The sequence below is a fragment of the Rhipicephalus microplus genome, chromosome 1 (genome assembly GCF_043290135.1).
Source record: "Rhipicephalus microplus isolate Deutch F79 chromosome 1, USDA_Rmic, whole genome shotgun sequence".
NCBI classification, from domain to species: Eukaryota; Metazoa; Arthropoda; class Arachnida; order Ixodida; family Ixodidae; genus Rhipicephalus; species Rhipicephalus microplus.
The window spans coordinates 99,216,289-99,243,219 of record NC_134700.1 but is presented as its reverse complement, the minus strand read 5'-3'; the positions used below and the strand labels follow the sequence as shown (position 1 = coordinate 99,243,219).

General features: G+C 44.7%; 1 protein-coding gene across 1 annotated transcript in view; it reads left to right on the top strand.

Moving 5' to 3' along the window:
* The window catches only part of LOC119177926 (phospholipid-transporting ATPase ABCA3), a 175,109-nt gene that overhangs the window by 55,262 nt on the left and 92,916 nt on the right, over positions 1–26,931 (top strand). Inside the window, exons 8-11 of the mRNA XM_075886165.1 lie at positions 1,342–1,467; positions 1,995–2,112; positions 16,852–16,991; positions 20,005–20,160. Of these exons, the coding sequence (XP_075742280.1) occupies positions 1,342–1,467; positions 1,995–2,112; positions 16,852–16,991; positions 20,005–20,160 (540 nt within the window). The remainder of the gene's footprint in view (positions 1–1,341; positions 1,468–1,994; positions 2,113–16,851; positions 16,992–20,004; positions 20,161–26,931) is intronic.

The following is a 26,931-nucleotide window of genomic DNA, read 5'->3' as shown; positions in this document are numbered from 1 at the left end:
TAACGACCTGAGTTCTAGCTTGGATAATAACATACCTGTAGACGCCATTTTCATTGATTTCGAAAAAGCCTTTGACAAAGTTTCTCATAACAGATTATTTGTGAAGCTTTCACGTCTTAACCTTAATTGTCTTGTTTTTAATTGGATATGTGACTTCTTGACTAACCGTAAGTAGTTCGTTTGTGCTAATAACCATCGCTCCTCCCTATCCGCTGTAACCTCCGGCGTACCTCAAGGCACGGTCCTTGGTCCTCTACTATTCCTAATCTATATTAACGACCTCCCCAATAACTTAGCGTCTAACATTCGTCTGTTCGCAGACAACTGTGTCATTTATCGTCCTATTCACAATCCAAACGACCCTCTCATCCTACAGTCTGATCTTTGTTTGATTCAATCATGGTGCGAAAAATGGCTGATGTCCCTTAACATCAAGAAAACTTGTGTCATTTCCTTCCATCGCCGTCAATCTTATTCCTCCAATAAATACTTCCTATTTGATTCTGAAATAACAGCAGCTAATTCATGTAAATACCTCGGTATCACTCTAACTTCAGATCTGACCTGGTCATCCCACATTATGAACATCACTAATGACGCCAACCGCGTTCTTGGCTATCTCCGAAGAAACTTACGTCTAGCCCCACCTTCTGCTAAACGTTTAACCTATCTAACATTAGTCCGCCCGAAGCTAGAATACGCATGTGCCATCTGGGATCCCCATCAAATAACTCTTATTAAAACGCTTGAAACTATCCAAAATCGTGCAGCCAGATTCATTTATTCTGACTATTCTTATCTTAGCAGCGTCACCGAACTAAAATCTCAAGCTAACATGGTTAACTTAGCTCCACGCTGCAAAATTTCAAGACTGTGTTTGTTTCACACATTTTATCATGCCTTGCACCTAAACCATGTTATCGTTCCAGCCCATCGTCTTTCATGCCGTATCAGCCATTCAAAAGCGGTTTATCCAGCCCGTGCGCATACCACTGCCCATCCCTCTTCATTTTTTTGTGCAAACATCAACAGAATGGAACGATCTTCCTGCTGACATCGTGCACCACTCCAGCATCGCCCATTTCAAAGAAGCCATCGAACAAATCATCTGTTTGTGAACTGTCTACCCCCTCATGTAACATCCCTTGACTGGGGCCCTTGAGGTATTATAAATAAATAAATAAATAAATAAATAAATAAATAAATAAATAAATAAATAAATAAATAAATAAATAAGTAAATAAATAAATAAATAAATAAATAAATAAATAAATAAAAATAAATATTTCGTCTTGCGGTGTCATTGAGGCGTCGCTAAAGCATAAACACCCTTGCGTGCAGCCCAACTACTGGATGCCCGCTAAGGTGCTTCCGGAAGTCGAGGGTGACGTGCAAAAGCGAGACCCCGAACGTTTTGAAGCCCCGCCGGACCTTGCGGCAGCTGTAGACATCCGCGCCTTGACGGTGGTAAGAGAAACACGATATTATATTACAAAAATAGGAGAGAAAAAAGGAGGTTCTGTATGTCTTGTCTGCTTTACAGAGAAACAGCGCCTGCTTAGCAAGGACTTCATTTGATCTTTAATGCACGTGACAATAGGAACACGAATCATGTCTAACTTTGAGCTTAGGTTCGTATGGACGCATTGTCTAGTTACCTTGGTATGTACAAGATTTCTCCCAACATCAAGAGCCCAAGTTTTATAGCTTGCAATGGTTTCCTGAGTATCACCGACACAACGTACTCTGATAGCAGTCTACAAGTTTATGCTACTTCTTGTGTTTGTCGTCGAAGTTCAACTTTTATATTTTCTTTTTTCGTTCTAGCTACTTGCTAAGCTATAAGCTCTAGTTTAGTCTGATACTGCATGGCTCACTTTGCGTGGACCTGATGCAGCCATGATAGGAATGAGCGGTTTTTGTTATCGATTGAACTGCATCTCAGTAGCTTAAGGACTGTTTTTGTTTTGCATCTATGATGAACGTATCCGCAGAGTTTCGGCTCGTTCACCGCAAATGACAAGGTCAGTTTCAAGATCTACACAACCCAAGTGACTGCGCTGCTTGGCCACAACGGTGCTGGAAAGACAACCCTGATGAGCGCCATCACAGGTGAGTACTGCAGCTACAGTGTCTAGAAATATACCACCGAGTGGGCTGAGCGCGCGCATTCCGTACCAGAGTGGGTGGCTGCACTAGATGCCACAAGTGGCGCTGCGTGTCGAGAGGGTGCATGAACGCGCGAAATTTCTCTCGTCCTGTTGCTGCCAATGCCTCGCCACGTTTAAAATCAGTGTGTGACAGCTGACATCTGATTTACTGTGAAGTTCGACGGCGTTATATGTACACTGCAACACCCTGAGCTAAGCGGCAATGCAAAGAAAGGACGTGTATTGTGCCGCTGTGTCAAAGAAGTTATCGGTCGAACAAGAAAAAGGTGTCTTGTTCCCCGCACTAACGCCTCCAGCACGGTTTCCTGAATGAAAAAGTAGGATCAAGAGGGCAGACAGAAGGCTGAATACGAAGGCTGTCGTGTGAGAAAAGCATTTGAGAGTGACTCCACCGAACTATCCTTTCGGATGAGGGTGAACGGTGTCGGGAATGAAATCGCCGTTTAGGCGAAATTTCAAATATTAATATTTATCTAAAAAATCGAAAATACCCTTTCGAATTTCATTCACACAGTTTTCTCCCATGTCAACGTCGGAATTTCTTTCTAACAACGTTTTGAGTATCATAAGCGGCGAGTGTCAGAATGATATCAGTGACATGTTAGCATTCTTTGTTTTCACTCGAATCTTAATGGAATGCAGATTATTAGGTAAAGGTTTTAGGGTCTTCTGTGATAATTCTTGCTCTCAAGAACAAAGTACATTTTAAAAAATAACTCTGGTGGTTATACTGTCAGTAGTTTAAAAAAATAATTTCTTTGCATACTGCAACCACTTTGACTATCTATCTATCTATCTATCTATCTATCTATCTATCTATCTATCTATCTATCTATCTATCTATCTATCTATCTATCTATCTATCTATCTATCTATCTATCTATCTATCTATCTATCTATCTATCTATCTATCTATCTATCTATCTATCTATCTATCTATCTATCTATCTATCTATCTTTCTATCTATCTATCCACCTACCTACCTACCTACCTACCTACCTACCTACCTACCTACCTACCTACCTACCTACCTACCTACCTACCTACCTACCTACCTACCTACCTACCTACCTACCTACCTACCTACCTACCTACCTACCTACCTACCTACCTACCTACCTACCTACCTACCTACCTACCTACCTACCTACCTACCTACCTACCTACCTACCTACCTACCTACCTACCTACCTACCTACCTACCTACCTACCTACCTACCTACCTACCTACCTACCTACCTACCTACCTACCTACCTACCTACCTACCTACCTACCTACCTACCTACCTACCTACCTACCTACCTACCTACCTACCTACCTACCTACCTACCTACCTACCTACCTACCTACCTACCTACCTACCTACCTACCTACCTACCTACCTACCTACCTACCTACCTACCTACCTACCTACCTACCTACCTACCTACCTACCTACCTACCTACCTACCTACCTACCTACCTACCTACCTACCTACCTACCTACCTACCTACCTACCTACCTACCTACCTACCTACCTACCTACCTACCTACCTACCTACCTACCTACCTACCTACCTACCTACCTACCTACCTACCTACCTACCTACCTACCTACCTACCTACCTACCTACCTACCTACCTACCTACCTACCTACCTACCTACCTACCTACCTACCTACCTACCTACCTACCTACCTACCTACCTACCTACCTACCTACCTACCTACCTACCTGGGTGCCCTCACAATCACCGCCTTAACTTAGGGTCTTCAAAATAATTTGCAAGAAGAGCCAAATGTTCGTGAAACGCCAATGATGCTTCAAGTGTTGACTATCCAATTTCTTGAATATAATTAGTGCCACTTCATAATGTTTCACTTATTAAAAAATTGCAACAGAGTCACCTTGCATGGCATTGATTCCCAAGTTACGTGGGATTTGCGTCTCTTTTTTTTATCGCGGGCAGTAGCGGATGGCGAAATGTATGCCACGAAATGATCTTCATTTGGTATTGCAAAGCGCCAGTACTGTGAACGCAATCAAGTAGTTCCTATACAATAACGCATTATGTAAAAAAAAAACACTCCGAAAATGCAGAAAATTAATAGTTGGCCTCGCCCGGCTCGGCCTCCTGCAGGCTTCGCAGTGCTGGTGGAGTGCAAGGATTGATCGCAAATGCACCCACTCGCACAGCAGCGCACCATGTGGGCGCTGCCGGCAGTCATCAGCGGCAGTGCCATCTCCTAGCCCGCGCTAAGCACACTAGGCAGTATCTTTCTAGACACTGTACTACAGCGTATAAAGAACTTTCCCGAAAACTTCAGCTCTTTGGGTAAATTGTACAGCTTGTTTGCATGGGGTCTGCCGCGATGTGACTTCGAAGCTCGGCTGCTGACTCAAAGGTCGTGGGTTCGATTCTGGCCGAGGTGGTTGCATTTCAGTGGAGGCGAAATGCGATAGATGCGCGTGCGCTATGTGATTGTTGTGAACGCTAAAAAGCACCAGATGGTCGAAATTTTCCCAGCCAGACGGTCTTTCGAAACTACGCCAGCAGCAGAATTTCTCGCGAGGCATTGCAGATTCTTAGTAAAGGCGAAATTCACGAGGACGACAAATAGGTGCACATCCTTTGGTTCCCTGCCCACACCCCACTAGGTAGCCTGGAGGACAGTCCAAAATGAAGTGGCGCACAACCTGGCTCGAGGTCTTACGTTTCGAGTCGCGTCAGACGAAGCGGCCACCCAAACGGACTTTCCTGCGCCGGTGTGGGAATGGGGCGATCGGCTCACTAAATTTAATGACATAACTCAGCACTATCGACTGCAAAGGCGGGAGTACCCTCCGCCTCACCCCAAGCGAAATCGAGCCCAGTCCGTTCAGTAGCGACAGCTACAAACACGCACATACGCGAAGCCCGTCATCATGCACCACATATATCCCGACGTCTATAGTTTTAATCTGTGCCAGTACTGTACCACCAGAGCCACTCTTGACCATATCCTATGGGAATGTCCAGCATTAATAGAAAATTCTCGTGTAGTGGCCTCCAATGGAGACCGTCGGGCACGTTGGCGGACTGCGCTGCTCAGTTCGGGCCAGGTCAAGCAACTCTTGGTGATCCAGCTGGCCAAGGAAGCTGCCGAGAAACACGGTCTCTCCGTTAGCTCCTAGGTGGTAGCCCCGCCCAGCAATCTGCCAGAAGTTAATAAAGTCTACCTCTCTTTCTCTCTCTCTACTACGGCGTCCCTTGTAATCATATCTTGGCTTCGGGACGTAAAAACCCAGATATTATGTTACTTGCACTGGAGAAAATATAGCTCTTGAAAGCTGCGGCAATTATGTGTACATATAAGCTGGAAAGTTATCCGATATAGCTTCGTAGCTGTAATTTGGTATACATATACCGACAGTGACTGCTTGTCCCTGTATATATGTGCTAGCACATCCACCATCATGCTTTAGTAGCCAACTGATGCAGGGGGCAGGAAAGGATAGATTAAACGTCTTGCGCTTGTGATCTGCTCGTTCATTAAGCATCCGAGTCAAACCATTCTCAACAGAATCGAAAGTTGGGCTAGTTGGATATGCATGGTATAACTGTCAGTTCAAGCGCACGAATAAACAGAAAGAAAGAGAGGTGATTTCTCCCCCCCCCCCCGCCCTCGGGTCGCTGTGCGCAGGCTCTCTCTATTTCTTTATGTATAGGCTGACTTTGCGCCCCCCTCTTCAGTGACAAAGGGGAAAACGGAAAGCGGCCCCCCCCCCCCCCTTATGCAGAAGGGCCTATGCATAAGGGCCATCAATCATTGCAATAAAATCTCGCGTGTACATGTCTGCATCAACAATTGTATAATTTTTATTCAAAAGACATGGGCTTTTTTTGTGGTGATTATGACCGCTGCTGTTCTTTTTTTTCCTTTTTGCGTTCACTTTTGCGTTCACCTGCGAATGTTTTAAATTTCGCGAGCTTAACTTTTTACTTTTCTCCCTAAAACAGAAAAAAATATTTTGCGCTCTAAGTATTTGCGTGACATATATTTACGTATGTTGTTTACATTTAAATGCAATAACAAAGTTTTTTTAGTACGCAAATCCGAGCTACGTCTGCGGGTCTGTAATTATGATACTTGTGCTAGAGTCAACATTTATAGATACTTTTGGCTATAGTGGCTCGAAAGGTTTTCCTAGTGTCGGGAACGACGATAGTTACAGCGCTCGCATAAAAAAATTCAACAACTAGATAAAAAGACGCAAAGACAAGTGTTTTGATGCATGATGTAGGTGCACAGTGAAAAAAAATGAAAGAAAGACAGGTATATCTCAATGAAATAAGCATTATTTATTAAAAAAATTAAAAATGAGCATCAGCCCGCGATAAGTTGAAGTTTATGCACACATGAGGAATTAATATATTTTGAACATATATGAGGAAGCTGCGACAAACCGAATGTACATACATTACCATGAAGAAGGAAAAAAGAAACAAGTGACAGGTGGATGCGAACTTCGATTTCTCAGTGCCCCTATTTGCAATGACACTTAGAAAAAAATTGGTATTCTTACGTGAGGTTGAAACTGTGGTTACTGGCACCGCTGCATTTCCAGGTGTTGTTGTTTGTCCCGTTTTCAGGCCACGTTATGTGTTCAGTGACTGTGAAAAAGATACAGCCTGATGAGTGCATAAAACTTTATCATGTCCCCAGTGAGCCGCCGCTTATGTACTGTGCATGCAACCGGTTGGTTCGAGTCCACAAGCTTGAAGAAAAATCTAAATGCTGGTCGTTCGCGATCAATTTCTGCAACCTCGCCGTTGATCACATGCTTGAACGTTGACATAGCGGCCATCAAAATGTCGCGTACACACCACACACGTTTCGCCAAGCTTCCTGTCTTTTCTCGTGATGTTTCTCGCCCACCCTTGCAGCCGTGCTGGGCCCGTGGGAGCTCTGATTAAGGATACCTTTTCTTCGCAGGACTTGTATCCGCCTTTGCATAATGGCACGAAAGAAGTTCTCTTTTTATTTTTAGCCATATGGTACGTTTTAGCGGCTAGACAGATATGCAGTTGCACGCGGGCACAGTGCGAACCTTTCAAGACGCAGCTCAGAAATAAATTGGAGCAACCACCGGTTCCAGTGCCGAACTCTGACAGGACCCCCCCCCCCCCCTTCCAACTAGCGACGGCGGCTTTCCCACTCCCCTTCAACGTACGATCTAAATTAGACATATTGGTCTTCAAAGCAATTGACACGCTGATTTTCAAGGAATTTTTCGCAGCTGCTTTGTGCGTGTGTAGAAAAGCACAATAAAGCGGGTAAATTTCTTAAATTAACAATTGGTACAGACAGCTCTAAGTAGAAAAAAAAAATACAGGCGCGTCGTTTGTTGCATATATTTATTTCTTTCGTTGGTACTTCATCAGTCTGGTAGTTACTTGCTTACCATTCCATTCCAGCCTTTGTCAGCTGAAACATTCACTTTGAATTGGGGGGGAGGGGGGCACGCGAGCTCAGGTAAAATATAGCATATTTAGGAAGATACCTTGCTAAGACAGTTAAATTGTATTGCCGCTAGGTTGTGCATCTGTGGCAGGCTATATAGTTGGTAAAATTATATTTATTTCCTTCTATCCCTGCCAAGAAGATAATTAGTGATAATATCTACGGTTGAAATGAGTGTTTCGGGAAGGAGTTATGCGACAGGGACGCAGTTTCACTGCCGCCAGCTGCAGCCCGTCGTCAACCTATTCCGCCCGTCAACAGCGCGCCAGCAACAGGCAGCGCCGCGTCGCGGTGCATAGAATTCGGTTTCTTCGCCGCCGCTTGAGAAGGCGCCCGTTCACGACATCAGGAAAACTTTTCTAGCAACTATACTTTTGCAAGTGGAGGCTTGTGGCGGCTCGCAGGGCTCGGTTTTGCGTCGATTTTTGCCGTGTTTTGAGGTGTATTTGTGCTACGTGTTTGTTTTTTTGTGTTCTGCTGGTGTTGCTTATTACAAAGATTAGCTATACTCAAGCGAGGACGTGTGGCGTCGTATTGTGGAGCACTCGCCAGGTATGTACCACGTTCCTGCTGTCAGCGCTTTGTTAGTACAACGTTTTTCGTAACATGACGATAAGGGAAGTTTGTTAACGTAGCGAACCTGTTTGTGTGTATCGTGTCATCAGGATGAAGGCAAATTTGTTAGAAGTGAAGCGCGGGCGAGCTTTTTCTTTTGATCGAAGCATGGTTCAGTGTTTATGTGTGCACAGCGGGAATTCGGCGGCAGATTTGAGCAGAGTTACCCCCGAATGCAGAGATGTTACTTGGCTCGCGACTTCAACTTAACTTGAGCAAGTCGGCGCGAAGCAAGCAGCGGACTTCAAAACGCCCAAGTCAGCCTTCGCGTTTCATAGATGCTCAGGCTGTCTTGCTTGGTCAAGTCAAGAACGAGCTTGAAAGCAGAAACACGCTGCTTGCCTGCTAACGAGGGCACTAATGAAGTTGTTCGCGTAAGGCATGCATTACACCAAAAAAAGACCATACGTTTTAAAATAACTATAAAAACGAAGGGCCACAAGCATATTCTTGCCATTTTACGGCTAACGAGCGGCACGTGGTGCCTGCCACCACAGCGATGCGCAGTGTTGCTTCTGTAAAGCGTTCGTTGTCCGCTGGTTTTAGTAGCCACCCAAATGCGGTGCGTTTCTCCATGGTTGCTTGTTTGGAGGCGAAACAAGCATCGCGTTGGGTTCTTTCGTCGTTTTTTTTTCTCAATCGAACACCATGGCACGTATTTGTGCTGACCTGGCTCACGAGGGGACGCGATTTCCACGGTATTTGCCTTTCTGTTCGCCTGTGTGCATGCCTGTAATGGGCTAGGTCGCAGTTATTATGAAAAAAAAACAAGTTCTGGGAACAAATGTGATTCGTATCCTTCTGTTGAGCTTGGTAAACAAGAGAAAAAGCGGGGGTCAGGACATTGCCCTCAGCAGAATTCTGTCTCGCGGGGTGCAGCAATGCATCGCTGCATCATGGTGACGCGGATAAAAAAAAACCGTGATAGGGGCACCTCTTTTTTATGTGTGTGTAATTTTACGTAGCGTTGTGCTACAAGCGATGCCTTTCTGAGCGAGAAACAGTGCCCTAGACGGGACGAAAGGATAGACGAGGCACACGGACACAGCACAGTCAATTTTTTTTTTACCGAAAGAGACGGAAAATGTCGTCATGTTATAGAAAAACAGAAATAGCCTTTGCGGTTACGGAACACTTCGGCATTGTCGACACCGGGGCTATTAATACGCACGTGTGTGTAGTCGACACAACTTGTAACGCAAGGGAACTCAGCCACTTCATAATTGTCCGCCGGCTGCGGAAAGCGCACCAGCATCGCGTTACAGGTGCTTGGCGATGAGTAGCCTAACTTTTCCGACTGCACGGCACACTGTCGACTACAGAATGCGGACGAAATTTCCGGTGACTGGTTGGAATGTGCCAGCGCTGTAAAACCTGAGAGCCATCAGTAGCTGTAACACTGGATGCACGGGCTGTCTTCGATTGTCCCCACTTTCACGGAGCGGCAACATAACGAGCAGCTGCCCCACGGCGTTCTTTATGAATCTGTACCTAGCGTGGAATCGTTGCTCGTCGTACAACTCCATCGGGTTTCCTTGGTCACGTAAAGTGGTTCCAAGAATCTTCGGCAGGCAGTGCGCCTCAAAAAAATGCTACGCTTATGGCGAGGCAAGCAAACTCAAAAGCGGCCACCTTTCACGCGACGTCCATTCGTGAGGTGGCCATGTTGGAATAACGCGTGAAGTCGCTTTCAAGCTAGCTGCGCAGCTGACTTGAAACTTGTCCTGACTTCGACCGAGCCAAGTCGCCTTTAAGTCATCCGCAAGTTCGAGAACGATTTATGGCGACCGGCAAGACTGTCTTGAGTCAAGAACGAGTCAAGTAACATCTCTGCATAGGGGGGTTAATGGCGGCGCCCGCCTCTGTTGGCAGTGGTGTTGGAAGGGGGCTTGTGCGCGATGTACTACTATTTTGGTTAAATAATTCCTGGATGAAACGGCGTTTGTTAGCTCTAAGCGTTGATCACGTCTAGGGCGGGCGTACTTGGATCTGTTTTTTTTGCACGCCTGTTCATATTGTAAGCTTTATAAGTGAACCTGTCTAAGAGTTTCATATGCTGTACGTCCGTTTTGAACTGCTATCAGGAATTCTGGCGGGTAGCTGAACGTATGCAGGTGTATGCATCCGTATGGGCACGCATCTTTGAACTACCGCGTTACTCGAGTTGTGTTCGCGTGCAGCATGTTGCTTCGTCTTAAACAGGCCTCGCAAAGGTTGCATCATGCAGCCCGTTTAGTCAAATCCGAGCTTACAGCATACACCCGCAACATAGGTTGCCAGATTCGGCCAGAACTCGCGAATTCTGAGCCGTTTGTTAAAGTTGAACTGCATTTTGAGATATTTTTTGATGGCTAATTGTGGTCGAATCACTGTATCTAAATGCGTGTGGCCTAATTAGATCACTAGTCCATGCGATGGAGCAGATTTGATTTTATTGAGCTTGTTTTCACTATGCTTGGATTTCGTTCTTTTGTTTTGGTTTATTAAATATTGTGTGCGCCTCGCCCGACCTTGGTGTTCAAACTATGCTAACACTTTTACATGTACAAACAACAAGAACAGTTTAGACCACCACCTCCACTGAAATTTTGTAATAGATGACAAGCTGAAACTCATCTGGTCAGGAACAGACATGAAAAGAATCGGAAACCACACTCTGACCACGAATAAAAGCACGTTTGTCACTTGTGAGCAAGGCTCCTGTACAGAGGCCAAAATGCCGTGCTTTTATTAACTTTCATTCGTGGCGAGCGTGTTTTTTTAATTGCTTTCACATCAGATGACAAGCTTAAGTAAATTCTCTAGCCATGCGCTACAGTTGTAGAACAAATGTCTGGTGGTTCCAGAAACGAAAATTTTATTTATCACTCAAAACTCGTGATAATGTTATACATCACAATATGCATGCATAAGGCATTCACGTGTTGCTGTTAAAATATAAATTGGACATCGTATTTATCTGAGAATCATGAATATAGACAGAATGTTCCTAAGTTGTTTGCATTGAAGTAAATATACGTTGGAAATCAGTCTCATATATGTTTATAGTGTATTGCTAAATCCCAGTCAATAGATAGCTTCCAGGATTCTGGTTACTGGAGATTGTTGCAGAAGCTTGCTTGCTTTGTTGGAATGGTGTGTAGTTCAATATGGATGCCTTGTATGCCTTAGCATTCCCACTTTTTTTTCATACATTTATAACACAGCCTGTGATAACAGGTATGTGAGGGGTACTGCCTATTTAGCCAATCAGAATTATTGAAACTAATGGCCATTATTTAACAGCAAACAATAGTAATTTAGTGAAACCAATTTCTGATATATAGGTATAATCGTCACAATGTAAGCCGCCGGAAAAAAGCTGCATTAGCTGTGTTCAAAATAAAATACAGAATTTAATTTTATATGTTACCTACAATGGGTACTTGATGAAGGTGCATACCGTCATGTATGTGCTGTCATATCACTAAATTGGCATGTATACGCACAATGCAAGAGTGCTATTCAAGCATATTTGTGACATACCGGTAATGTGGAAATTGCATATTCTTTTTTAAAGTTGCGGCTGTGTTCACCAAAAACATTGAGGAAGTTTTCCTTGTAACATGTCTGGTTTTGTACATCCTGCTTTATTAAGACACATTGTACCTGATCATTCTAAAAGAAACTGCCAAATAAAGCTGTACTAACCGACACATTTTACTAAATTGTTTTTTTTTTTCATCGCAGCCTATGCGTGCTCGTCGTACGAAGAGTGTGGAAGACGTTCGGACTAGCCTGTCATCAATGGTGGTTCGTGGAAAACTTGGCTGCTGGTGCACAGCAGCTGTACTTGGTTTCTGTTTTCTGTGAAAAGGAAACTTGACAGAACCACCTGGTAGCTGTATTCAAGAAGCACGCATGTTAAGGATGATCAAAATTCACCCTTTTGTTTTTCCTTAAAAACGAAGTCAGCACTGTGTGTTATGTGTGTAAAAGCCATCTTTGAAGACAGCAATGTATCCAGGGAGACGCAGCGTGAGATAATAATTATCATTGTCAGCGGTGCCGCTGAGTAATATTGAATAATGAACTTATCGGTGACCGCTGTAGGCGGTTACTTATGTGTTGAATATTTCAGCGAGTCATATTTCTACATAACTTTACTTGTAAGAATTCTAGCATGCTTGTGCTCAGATATCCCACTGGAAAGTTTTGTTGCGGCTTGCATCATTATGTATGCAGGACAGTGAGAACTGGAACAGACTCCCTGATGTGATTGATGCATTTAATCTGACCATGAGTCAAAGACATGGATGGACAATATAATAATGGCTGCCCTTTCACTTTTGGCTGGCAAAAGCAAGAACTGGCTGCTTGTCCCACCAGGGAGTAATATATTGCTGATCCTCACTGCCTTGCATGTGTAATCATGAAAAGCAAAATTAAACATTGGAATGGGATATCAAACACGCTCAAAGAATTTTTCCAAGTGGGACTGTGTAGAAACACGCCCGCCTCCAACTTTCCAATGCAGACATAGCTGCTTTTTTCAGTTATTAAAATTTCAATATTCTTAGTTTATGGGGCAACTGACAGCATTATTTTTTTCTTTTTGTCCCCGTGGACACAACTTAATTGGAAAATGTTTTTTTTCCTTCTTGGAGCTGAATTTCAGTTCATCTACAAAGCACATTTGTGAATGTGTGAGTGCTACTTACTGAGCTCTTTAATGCATATTTAGTTTTTTTTTCAAGATTTACTGATTGAGCTGCACTCCAGACTTGCAAGTCATGTTTTAAGTGATGCCTTGTTAATGTTAAGTGAACTTTGTTAATAACTGATAGAAGTCATTCTGGAATATTGTAACTTGAGTCCATGGATTGAGGGGGGGGGGATGCTGAATTTTTCTAACTTTCTAACTACATAGTAATATCTGCTTGCTTTACTTTTTGGGAAGTGTAATTCGAACGATACTTACTGAGTTCGTGTTAAAACCACTATATGATTATCAGTAAAAACTGGAACTATAGAGGCACAAAAAAAATGTTTTAGGTGTCTATAATAGGCACTAAAGAGTGCCATTTAGGCATAAATAGGTATTAAAACTATCATTTAAGCATATATAGGCACTGATTCAGTAGCGTGCTGAGGACAAATATTCTACTTCTAACAAACACAGCAGGTGAATTCAGGGCTTTAGAAAAACTAAATTTATATTTTTCATGAAAAGCAATAGCAGGAAGCACAATCATTTGAACAGATTTGAGTGAAAGCTGAGGTAATTCAACATTGTGAGAAAGGCTGCGAAAACAGTGACAAACCACCATCATCTCAAGGTTTTCTGCCTTGAATTGTGCTTGCTTTCATTCAGTATTTTGCTTTTATGTGAAAAAGAATGCTCGACGTCCACTGAAGTTAGTGAAGCGTACTTGTGGCCTAGCACTTTCAATGCTTTAATCGCATCCAGAATATTTGAATCAGCCCCCCTCGAAACTTTAGACACTTGCTTTAGCACATACAATCTGCGATTCTTTCCAAGGCAGATTCAAGCATTGAGGCAACCCTGTCAGCGGCGGGTCTATTGGAGACGAGGCGAACCTTTCCTGCACATCCGAAAAAAGAAAATAAAGGGGGGAGGGATATTCTTAAGCTTTCCCTTTAAGCGTTAAAACGCGATAGCGACCCTGTCCCTAGTGCATACTTCCACCACTTAGTGCATACCTTTATTGCATGATGTTACTCAACAAGTTTAAATTGTGGATTACCATGCAGTGTAATTGATAAAGTTGAAAGTGGCTTGTATCAGTGAAGCTTTCACATATGGCTGCATTTTATGTAATATGTGCATGTGAGTTCCCAGATGTCGATATAAAAAAAACAACATGCATCTTTGTGCCCGTGGAATGACCACAAAATACACGTTATTCGCGCAGATTCAACGGTTGTTTCAATAAATTGACAGTTGCATAACCAATTTTGGACGTTTTATGCCTACGGGTGCATCAGAGTGGACATCAAACTTAAAAATATTGTTGACCTTCCCCATTTCTTCTCCCCAGCTTCTCATGTAGACCGTTTCTCGATCGACGAAGTAGCGCTTTGATCCAGTGGTCCTTTGCCTGAGAAGCTCATTTTACGGCTTCTCTTTATTTCGCATTGCTCGGCAGACTCCCTACAGCTGCCGTTATTAAAAACATGAAAGCCAACAAAACTTATGTGTGGGCCGTAGTCAGCAGCGCTAGGCTAGCTTAGTTTCGGCTGATTAGTGTACGTTCTAAGTACACTGTACTCTAGCCTCCCAAACGCAACCGCCGAGCTGCACTACTCTGGCACCTAGCGACTGGGATTTTTAAGGAACAGTGGGTACACTAGCGTTAGCCTCTCCTCGCTTCGCTACAGTATACTATAGCCATGCTCAAGCAGCAGTGCAGAACTACTCTCAAACGAAGCGACGGAAATCTTTTAGGGGGGCCTGCTAGCACTATAGGTGCTTGCCTTGCTCTTCCTCACTGAGATACAAGCCCCGCTCTCGTGAATGCGCATTTAAAGTGTGTTGTTATCTGAGCGTTGGCAAACGTCACATGCGTCCGAGCACATTCGCCGAGTCTAGATACATGTTGGCTGTGGCAGTGCGTCGACCTATGATCTGTTTTCGCTAATATAACACAGTGTATGCGCGCGTTGACCCTGCGTTGAACCATAATCGCACTTTACCAGTGGTTAAAAACATCAACGAAAAATAAAAACTAGCGCTCTATGCGTGTGTTGTCGTTATTATAGCACATCAAGTGCTTCTTGTTTTCCTTCGTATGAAGAGCTAATTTGAGCAAAACGTTTACGCAACAAACATGAAAAAAAATTTTTAGGCACTGAAAAGCTTATATAGGCACGAAGCTCGAATCAGGCACTTATAGGCACAATATATATGTGATTAAAATGTTACCCATCGCTTAGTTCGTGTTTATATGTGAAAGAGACTCGAAATGAATTCCAGAAAAAATAGGCATTTTGTCTAAAGTTCCGGTCTTTACTTATCAGGGACGCCATAGTGAAGGGCTTCAGAAATTTTGACCACCTGGGGTTCTTTAAGATACACCCATGTCTAAGCAGACAGGTCTCAACCATTTCTTCTTTGATCAAAATTGTGGCCACAGCCAGGGTTAGTTCTGCGGCCTTCATTCAGTTCTGCAGTCGAGGGTTACGTGAACAGTATACTGGTTGTGGGCTATAGTCTTGCTTCCAATGATGCAGGTTAAGTAGAGCGGTCTGTGCCAACTAAGCATCTCTGCTAGTGCTCTGATGTTGTGTTTGTCACATTCCTAATTTACTGCAGTATGTAATTATTTTAGCATGCACGCATTCACGCATTCTTCAGCCGCTCTGGGTAGTGTGTGCTGATGTTGTTTATTACATTCCTGATCTTTTGCAATATTTAATGACTGTTGCATGCATTGTGAGTTAGTTGAAGTTATGATTGTTCCTTCTTCTATAGTCTGTAAGGCTGCATACATTTGTTATTAGCCTGTAAAGCCTAACAAGTCACTGTGATACACTTTGCATATCGTACATGAAATGGCTAATTTAGGTGTGCAGAGCCTATGGAAGTAGCCCATAGTGTTTTGAATGCCTTGAAATTTGCATTGTGATGAGAAGTTACTGTTGTGGAGAGTGTGTTTTTTGAGAAATGAATGTAGTATCTATTACCTAGAAAGATGCTGAAAAATTAAAACCTTTTAAATGGTAATGATGTGCTGAAGCTTCATGGGGTTAAGGCTGATCCGTTGATCTTATCTTTCTTCAGCCGCCTACAAATGTACATTACCTGTTTGAATACTGTCTGTAAAATGCTCCAAACTGAAGTGTAAACAATAATAAATCAATAATTTTAGAATTCGGTGTTCATGTCCATGTACATTTCATTTACAGCAGCCGTATTATGCGGCACCATGCAGACAGTGCAACGGGCCTAATTTCTGGTCTGCTTAAAAAGTGGCTACTTACAGGACACATCCAGGACGGAGTCTCAGATGCGACATAAAAGCAGCGGCCTAATCGTGACAGCTGGGAGACGTGCAGGACGGTCACAGATGGGAAACGTACAGGATGACGCCTTGAGGCAACATAAAAGCGGCCGCCAAATTGTTACAGTTGGGAAACATACAGGTTGCGTCCTCATGTTGCCTCAAGGAACCTTACAGTACACGTACAGGACGTTGCCATTTTTATAGGGGTAGAAATAGCAACAAATATTCGATTAACAAGAAATTATTTTTGAACATGGATTACCTGCTGTGCTATTTTAGCGGCTAGGCTGCTGCTAAGAGGATGTTAGTTCGACTCTCGACTAAGACTTCCGAGTTTGGATGCGGGCGATATGCACTATAGCGCCTGCGCACTTTCACGAATTTCATGTGGCCTTATACAAAGGCTTGAACTGTTGTGAAGCTCAGTCATGCTGATGTTAACGCTCGTGGCAGCCGTTTAATGAACATAGCATGCATCGACCATGCGCGCGCTACTTACGCATCTTATGCATCCTATAATTTGACCAAAACAATCGCGATTCGCAAAAATTCGTCTCGGTTTACAACCTGCAGGCCTGCTCAAACCTACGTCGGGTGTCATCGAATTTCCCGGTGGTGACGGTGACGCCCACAATTCTACTGGTTTCTGCCAACAGTTCGACGTGCTCTTTCCTGACCTCACTGTCAGGGAGCATCTCGTGTATTTCGGTCAGGTGAGTAATCTCCTTCAGCTCATTAAGGAAATGCGTGCATGATGTAACAAATGAGGAGTATAAGTCTTAAGCAATGTGTTTTCTCGCTTGTGCCAGGAACATTTGTGCCACTCATATTGGGCACTTAAACATAGCGTTTATAAGCACATTTTTATGCCGTTTGAGAAGCTGTAGTACTGTCGAAGGCTGTCATGGAAGATAAACGATATGTTGTCACTCGAACACAATGCGAATTACAATTTTTGGCTAGGGTGATGGGCGATGTAAGTGGCAGGTCAAGCCAATCGCCTAGCTGGCTGATGCTGATCAATTCCTGCTGTTACTTTTTTACTGCTACAACTTATTAGTGCGTGTAAACTAGTGCAGGTTGTGCACTGTTTAGACGCCATTCTAATGATAAAAAAAGGACAGTGGGCTTTAGGGACTTCTGAGGATGGCACTTCCTCAGAAGTCCCTAAAGTAAATATAGTGTTTCCATTTATACTTCTATTAACAAATCTAGATTGTTCATTGTAACAACACTTCTTAAAGCTTCTAAAATGTGACACGTTATTTGGAAACGTGTATTTCGTGCGATGGTTTAAGGAAAGAAGTGGAAACTTCGTAAAGTGGACGATGGGGGGGCACCACTGTAGTTCAGTTGGTAGAGGATCGGACGTGTTCTTCGAAGGTCGCAGTTTAGGTCCCTGCCCGTGGCAAGTTATCTTTTCGTTCGATTCTCTTTAATCACATTTACATTACAATTACTAATATTAATGTTCCAGATACTTTCTTTAGCACAATTGTTTGTTGGTTCTTATTAATGCAATGGTTTAGAGTACTTGAGTAGAATTTTTTTGTGAAGGCTTATTTAGGCTACTTAAAGTTGACTCGTTCGTCATGGTGCCTCTCCTGATTCCTCCCAAGTATTGTAAGAGTACTATACTTGTACTTATAGAATACTTATAGATTATAACACATTTTCCCGAAACCACCATATGATTATGAGAGACATCATAGGGGAGGGCTCCGGAAATTTCGACCACCTGGGGTTCTTTAACGTACACCCAAAATCTGAGCACACTGGTCTACAGCATTTTCGCCTCCATCAAAAATGCAGCCGCCGCATCTTGGATTCGATCCCGCGACCTGTGGGTCAGCAGCCGAGTACCTTAGCCACTAGACCACCGCGGCGGGGCTGTTCCGTGTTATACCAATTCCTAAATAGAGGGATCAGCCACGTTATTTTTTCCTTTTGCGACGATCATAGCTTACCCTAAAAAAGTTCGACCAACTGCTATGTACGCCAATTTCTTCCCGATTTCAGGGCATCATGTAACGTCGAGTTCGTAAGCAACACTGTGAAGCGTGGTGCAAGAAGGTTGCGAATGCGCATTTGAGTTATTAATGAAAGAACATTTTAGGGGCAAAGCACCATACCCACGTATCCATAACCGCTTCTTTACTTGAACTTGACTTGCCACCGCCTTTAATGCAGTACAAAGGCATTGCGAATGCACTGATTTGAGGCGGTGGCAAGCCAACTTCAAGTAAAGGAGTGTTTCCGAATACTGAGGTCAGGGACATTTCACGCACTTCCCGCCCAGCCGCAACGCAGGTGCCGGGACCCTTGCCACACCCAAGCGGAGGGTGAAAGAGCGTCGCCTATTCGTTCACTTTGCCCCCCGCTTGGGTGCGGCAAGTGTCCCAGCACGTGCGTTGTGGCTGCGCGGGGAGCGCGTGGGATGGCTGGAGTCACACAATGACCGTTGTCGTGAGGCTTGCCGTCGTCCCTAGTCGAAGTGCAGGGGCGAAATATCTGCGCACAATACCGTCTACAGAGTGCAAATAGCACGCATATTACTTAAATATAGACAGTAATCTGACCGTGCATCAGTCTGTCCGTCCGTGCTTACATCTGTCCGTCATGATTATAGTCGGCGAGTTCAACGTATGCATTATGAACCTTAAGATTTAGCTTCCGTCATCATTCACTTTGTAAAGGTGCTGTGACGTTTTTTTTTACAAATGCCTTCAGTCAAACGATACATTCTATGTACATAGGGCCATATTGATGTCCATAGCCATGTCTAAAAAGTTCACAGAGGTCAACTCTTTTTAGGGCAGTGGTATAAATGTGTACCACTTTTTCACTGTATCTCGAACACACATATATAACCGCAGTCAATACTGGTGCCGCTTTTACTGGTGGAACCGCATACCGAGGTACTGAAAATGTTTATTTTAAGTTCTGACTACGTTACCGCATGTGGCGTAAATAGCGAATTGGATTTTGTACGTACTCTTGCTTACTGCTACATTACCGCTCGCTATCCACTGCAGTGGCCTAAACGAGTGCCTTGAAAACATCGCTGCAACACGCCTGTGAAGCGTCCCATTTCATTTTTTTATTAAGCAGAATCCAGTGATTCACTTTTAACACACGTAAATTTTTGCTGCCCTCATCATTCACCTTTTCAACAAACCAATTTTTGGCTTGATTTTGGTTGATGGTGTTAGCCCCAGTACGCTAGCCATTGCACCACCACAGATGCGCATAGGAAGTATTTTCAATTTGGTTTTTTTTCCATTTGGTCCTAGCTGAGTACCGAGGTGCACATGTACCACACTTGATGCCATGCCCTAACCGCAGTGCACGGTACATATACATGTGACTTTCCTGTTAGAATATATTCTGCTGACTTTATTAAAAATTGTCAAACATTTTTCTATGCAGTATTTAACGTTGTTCTGCAGGTGCTAAAGCGAAAGTTTCAATTTGAACGTAGTGCCTTACAAAAGATCAAGTATATAATATATTGCCACTACAATAGAGTAACCTCGAAGGCAGCGAGAAATATTGCATTTCCTATTGAGGTTTTTAGGGCACATTGTTCAAACACCCTGTGTATTAGGCACTTGAATGATGTGAACATAATGTATTTTTTATTAACCACCTAGTTCCCCAATTTGCATTGGAAATGACAAGCATAGCTGTGACCACCTAATTATGCTTAATACGCGCGCCTCACAGTTGCGGAATGTCGACAGTGAGGAGCTGAACAAGAGCATCGACAAAACTCTGGAGGCGGTGAAACTCACCGACAAGGCATGCTCGTTTCCCTCGCAGCTGTCTGGCGGCATGAAGCGACGGCTGAGCATCTCCATCGCGCTGGTTGCCAGACCCAAGGTACTCGCAGTCGGTGGTTGACAGTGCCGCAGGGGCATGCAATATGTGCGGCTGGTGTGTCATAGAGACTGTACCTCAAGAAATAATTTCACTTACGATTCCTGGAACGTTCACTAGGAGCACAATCACCCAGTGTTCTGCCAATCAAGACAAACCCTGTCCACTTGATAAGGAAATAGACCTTTTTCAAGCACACTAGCGCCAGCAACGGGCACGCTAGCGTTTATCGAAAAAGCTGGTACGCTGCAGCAGCTGCCGCGACGAGCATGCGGGCCTCACGCTTCAACTTTCCATTTGCACCGTGTCAGCGCTTCTCAGATCAAGTGAACTCCGTAAAGTGTGATGTATTACTGCACGGTTCACTCACAAACTTCAGTGTTTGGGTGCGATGACCTATATACGATTTGCTCTTATCCCCCTGTTCAACGATCTGAGCGGGTCAGAAGCGTCAGTTCATTATTAATATCCTTTAGCATCAGTCCGCTTTTGGCATAAATAAATAAAAAAAACAGTTCAACTTGGTTGCCTAAATGGTGGAAGCATTGTTCATACATTCACAGGTTTAATAGGAATCAATGTCCTTTGAAGCCAATTATGAGTTATTTGAACAGTTCTGGTATATTCTAAGATTGCTTTATAAATAAGCGCAATTTCATAAAATAAAAGGCATTGACTGGACCATTGCGCGCCGCTAGCAGCATATGCGTCTACCAACTTTTCTTGGCACCGTAACTGCAGATTGAAATAAAGCCTACGGGCCAAAAAAAAAAAAAAGAAAGAAATAGGACCAGCAAAGATATATGCACACCGGAAACACTCACTCGCGACTGAAAGGTTATCGTATGTGTTAACAGACATAGAAAAAAAATGGGGGTGCATCACGCACGTCACAAAGAGATACAAAAAGACTAACAACCTTTAGGCACGTGTTTATAGTTGATTAATGAAGTTAATTTTTGTGTTGTAGCGATAGCGAAGGTTAATTGACTTAAACAAGGTGCGGTGTTCTTTATGATATGTCTCAGAGATTTCTCGTGTGGTTTGGTTGGGGGAACTGTGCGAGATTACCAGGCCTCAAAAGTGAAATTGCATGGCTGAAAATGTGAGGTGCGATATGAGAAGGCTTCATTCAATGAATTTTGGTGCTTTCTGAGGAGCACGCTCATACATCAACCTGTCTGACCGATGTATACATATGTGAACACAAGAGGAATTCGGTTAGCCATTCTGGCACAATAGTTGAAAGAACAATTGACAACCTGTCATAGTACTTTGCTCTGCCCACTGCAGACCCCTGCGACTTTTTGCGCTCTATGAAAAAAATGTTACTGAACATAAGGTGCGGCAAACACAGCCCTCCCCTCGTATCGCTTCCAAACTTCCTTTCAGACTGTGCAGAACGTATGCATGAAATAATTGGAATAGTCCTCGTTTTTTGTTTTTGTTTTGCAGGTGAAGATTGTCCGAAATAATATTTTTTTTGCAGTGCGAATGAGCTGTTAAAGAACCAATGCATTATGATATAGGCAGGACACCGTGCCTTCTTGCAGCTGGAAACTATTGCTCATGTATTGTGCTCAAGATTTTCTTGGTTTTTTTATCTTCGCTGAGCCTAACTACGGCATCATTATTCCTCGTTAAACAATATTTGAATGCGCTTACGCGAAATTCAACAGTGGTCTCGCTGAATGCGGAATATACTGCCAGCAAACATGCTCCGCAGACGCACTCGAGCATCTTATAGGAAACTGCAAATTATCAGAGCAAGGTATCTCGCACGTGAATTCCTGTTCCTTCCCTTCGTCTTCAAACGCGTTCAGAATGTGTTTTCTTTTCTTTTCTTTTATTTTAGTGCGTCACTTGTTCTCAAAAATTAAAAAGAAATGCTACAGCTATAACACTTCTTGCAGTCTTGTCTTAACAGCCCAATCAAACCGCGATGGTATTAAAATCATGGCGCTTTATGAGCATTTCATCGTTGAATAACTGTGAATTCAGTGTTCCTGCTCACATTCCTCACGATAGCATGTTTTGACCGCACGTATTTGTACGCAACAACTCGCATGCCCCTCATCACCGACGTTCGATGTAAACCCGTCCAGTGATACCTACACTAACTGTGTTATTCATTTCACACTTCTTGCTTAGATATACATGCAGGTGCGTTCAGACTCTATTCAACAAAGTGTGGCATGTTCTTTTCGTTTTGTGCTCGCATGGCGTCCACGAGCCGGTTCTCCCGGCGTACCAACTTTTCCCATGGTGCACCGCGCGCCCGCTGGGCGCTGTGGGATTGCTTAAAAATGATCAATTGAACGAACGCACATTGTTTTGGTAACAACGGTGAAAGCCACGGCACTTTCTTTTGTCGTTCATCGATTCCTAGCTTATATTTTTAGTGCTTTCGTGAAGATGTCGAAGTTATGAAAGCAACAGTATTCTTGATGGTGTATATTTATTTGCTACGGTGGGCATATTAAGGTAAACATTGTCTTAAGTCGTAGTTTCGTAGTAAAGAGTGCAGTCAGCTGTCATGACCCCATGGTTTAGACAAATACCGCGTGGGATCTTGACGACAACGGTGTCACAGAACGAGCGCTAAAAATGGGCGCGCCGCCAAATTCTTGCTATAACGGGCGGGAGAAACGCCGCGAGGTCAAAAAAAAAAAGAAAACAAACATCCAAGGCTCCCCGGGCGCGCGCTCTCCCCTCGGAAGCGTGGCTTCGCCGATGAACCTCCTCACCCCACAGCGGTGGCCGGGCAAGCACTGGAACGTTCCAGAAGGAAATGGGCGTGTATGCCGGGTTGACTCATCTGTCGGGGACGGCCCCCGTACAGTCTCGCGCCTCTCCCCAGCCTTCGCTGCGTATCGCGCCGACGAAATGCAAGAACTTTCTAGAATGTGGCGCGGAAGGTATTTAATCGAGCGGCCGAGACGAGAGATCAGGAGAAGACGGAAGTTGCGCCAGAGTGCGAAGGGATCCCGCCGTGTAGTCGGCGAAGGTTTGTCCGTTGGGACGAAGCAGGAGATGAAGAGGATTTCCACCTGAGGGGTGAAGGCTCGAGCTACAGGCAAGAGCGTGTGTCTACCGCTATCGAGCGAGGACGCGTGGCAACAGCTGCGTGTGTGAAGCCGACGTGTTCGGGCGAAGAAGTTTGAAGCCTGGAGAGTGGCCTATTGAAGGCGCGAGGTTTCCTGGAAGAGAAACTTCGAGGGCGCGGAACGACAACAACGCTGGACTTTGAGTGAGTGATTCTCGGAAGAGTATCATCCAGACTTTTGTTCCAAGAACTTTGGACTGGATAGGTTTCTATCTCTTTAGTCTTTAAGTGTCTTGGTTGTTCAATGCATGCGACTGCATTGTAGAGCGTATCGTTCGTTGTCTATGTCCGTTGTTTTGAGTGTGGCTGATTGTACTGTGTAGTACCTTGTTTCATTGGTGACGTATTGTATGTAGCTATTGTGGAGTGTGGATACGTGTGTATTGTTTTGATCTGCCGTTAATGAGAATATAATTTTGTTTGTTTATCAACTCTCGGCTCTGACTTGTTCTTTGGACCACAGCCGGCGTCCGCTGGCGCGCCAAAAAGGACCACTTCTAAATTGTCCACGCTTTCGTGGTGCGGTTCGGGGGGCCGATACTTCGACCCTTAGAATTAGCCCGGCGATTGCCTCCCTAATAAACGGGACATGTGTGACAATTAATCTGGCGTCCGCGACAGGACCTTTTGGTGCACAGTGTGTCCAAAGTAGTGAGAAAGAGCCTCGAGTTGTTGATAGTGCTATCGGAACAATTTTGTGTGTTGTTCAGTGTTCTCGATAACGAGTGCAGGAGAGTGTTCCGATAGAGTGATTTAGGCAGATACTTTTCTTGCACGCGGCAAGGTTTTATTTGCGAGACACCATGGATCTCGAAAAGTTAGTAGCTCTTGGTGAGAAGATGGGTCTTTCTGGCGCCGAACTACGGAAGTGGGTAAGCCAGAAGGAGAAAGAGACGGTGGAGAGAGAAAAGTTGGCAGCTGAAAGGGCGAAGGAAGAAAGAGAGCAACAATTGAAGTTGGAGTTGGAGAGAGAAAAATTGGCAGCCGAAAGGGCGAGAGAAGAAAGAGAAGCGAGGGAGCGACAGCTGAAGGAAGAAAGAGAAGCGAGGGAGCGACAGCTGAAAGAAGAAAGAGAAGCGGAGATGGCTGAAAGGGAACGGCAGCGGCAGCACGAGATGGAACTCGAGCGGCTCCGTTTGCAACAGCGAATTGAAACTCCCGTCCAAGCTAGAGTTGAAAGCAGCGAACGGGAAGATCATGGCTTCCGCTTGAACCCAAGCAAGCTGCTCGTAGCGTTTGATGAGAGGAAGGACGACCTTGACGCGTACCTTCACCGATTCGAGACGATTGCGAAGAGCCAGAATTGGCCGGAACATCAATGGGCAACTGCTTTGAGTACTTGCTTAAGTGGTGAAGCGCTCAGTGTGTACGGTAGGCTGACGCCGACCGATGCAGCCAACTATGCAAAGGTGAAAGCTGCTTTGCTGAAGCGATTTAGATTTACTGTAGAAGGATTCCGAGACAGATTTCGGACAGGAAAGCCAGCTGATGGTGAGACGGCTACGCAGTATGCCGCCCGACTTTGCCATTATTTCGACAGATGGATTGAACTTTCAGGGACAGCGCAGGAGTACGATGAGCTTAGAGAGCTCCTAATTAAAGAACAATTTCTTACTAGTTGCCACCCAAGTCTGTCGCTGTACTTGAAAGAGAGGAAGGCTGAGTCACTTGAAGGAATGCTTGAATTGGCTGATCAATTCTTGGAAGCGCAAGGTGGCACTAATTTGTCCAAGGTCAAGAAAGATTGTCCCGATGAGTCGAAGAAATTGGCTCCCGAAGAAAAGAAGCGTGCACCAGAGAGCATTCCGCGATGTTTTCTGTGCAACCGAGTGGGTCATCGCGCGAAAAACTGTCGAACGATCTTTACGAGCCCTACGGCAGTAAAATGTTTCAAGTGTGGTCAGACTGGGCACAAAGCAGACGCTTGTCGGAACGGAGTGAGTCAAACTCACCAGGTATCCTGTGTGCAAGTGGCACCAAAATCTGATAATAATGCCGTCACCGATGGATTCGTAGAGTTGAAGAATGGGGAGAAAATTCCTATTGTGGGAGCTGTAATGTCAAAGCGGCCAACCAGTGTTACGAAGGGAATGCCAACGCTGCCTGGAAAGGTTGCGGGGAAGAAGATTACAGTTCTAAGAGATACCGGTAGCTCCACGGTTATCGTGCGGAGAAATTTGGTACGGGAAAGTGAGTTGACAGGCAGAACGAAACCGGTTTGCCTAATTGACCGTACGGTTCGGATGCTTCCCGAAGCAGAGATTGAGGTGGAAACCCCGTACTTCAGCGGGAAGGTTACTGCTTTATGCATGACGTCCCCCCTTTACGACCTTGTCATCGGAAACATCGCCGGGGCGCGAATACCGAATGATCCGGAAGGTTTGGAAGAAGACCCTAAGATAGAGCCCTCGCCAACCCAGCGACCGCGAAATACAGTGGAGGAGCATCCCGTGACGGATCTCACTAGAGCCCAAGGTGAAGCCGCGGCGCAAGAGACAGTGAATGAGAAGACGATCGAGTTGAATGAGTTCACATGCTGCGCAGCTGGACGTACGTCGGCACGACCCCAACCGACCGAGAGTGTAAAAATGACGGAGTCGGCCAGCCAGGCCCAATGCCGTGACATGAACAAGCTGGTAAATAAACCGACAGGAACCGTTGAACGTTATGACCCGTTAACGGTGTCGGAAGTGACAACGATGGCTGAGACGCCGCCTCAGATATCGTCGCCGGAAAAGGCTCGGCGAAAAAGAACAAGGAAAAACAAGAAGAAATTGAGCGAGCACCGCAAGAAAGGACGCAAGCGCAGCTCGAAATACACAGGATAAGTGCTGAAGTCGAATCAGAATGTGTTTGGCAGTGCTGAGTGCCATATGTTGTGTTAATGTTGTGTTATCCTGTGTCACAAGTGTCGAAGTGTCTGTGCTGTGGTGTGATGTATAGTGTTGTATAATTGTTGTAATGAGAGAACTTTGTACGTTTGTATTGTTCGGAATGTGTGATGAAGTGTTGTAGTCATGTACCTGAGATTATATTTCATGTGTGTGAGATCGAATTGTAATGTCCAATTGTATTGAGTGATGTATTGTGAATGTGAAGTGTCATGAGCGACGGATTGTGTTACAGTCTGTGAGAGTGTGTGGTGACTTTTCGCGCTAGTTTGTGTGGTTTTGAATATTATGAGATAATATTCTTAAAGGGGGGGGGCAGTGTCACAGAACGAGCGCTAAAAATGGGCGCGCCGCCAAATTCTTGCTATAACGGGCGGGAGAAACGCCGCGAGGTCAAAAGAAAAAAAAAAGAAAACAAACATCCAAGGCTCCCCGGGCGCGCGCTCTCCCCTCGGAAGCGTGGCTTCGCCGATGAACCTCCTCACCCCACAGCGGCGGCCGGGCAAGCACTGGAACGTTCCAGAAGGAAATGGGCGTGTATGCCGGGTTGACTCATCTGTCGGGGACGGCCCCCGTACAGTCTCGCGCCTCTCCCCAGCCTTCGCTGCGTATCGCGCCGACGAAATGACAAGAACTTTCTAGAATGTGGAGCGGAAGGTATTTAATCGAGCGGCCGAGACGAGAGATCAGGAGAAGACGGAAGTTGCGCCAGAGTGCGAAGGGATCCCGCCGTGTAGTCGGCGAAGGTTTGTCCGTTGGGACGAAGCAGGAGATGAA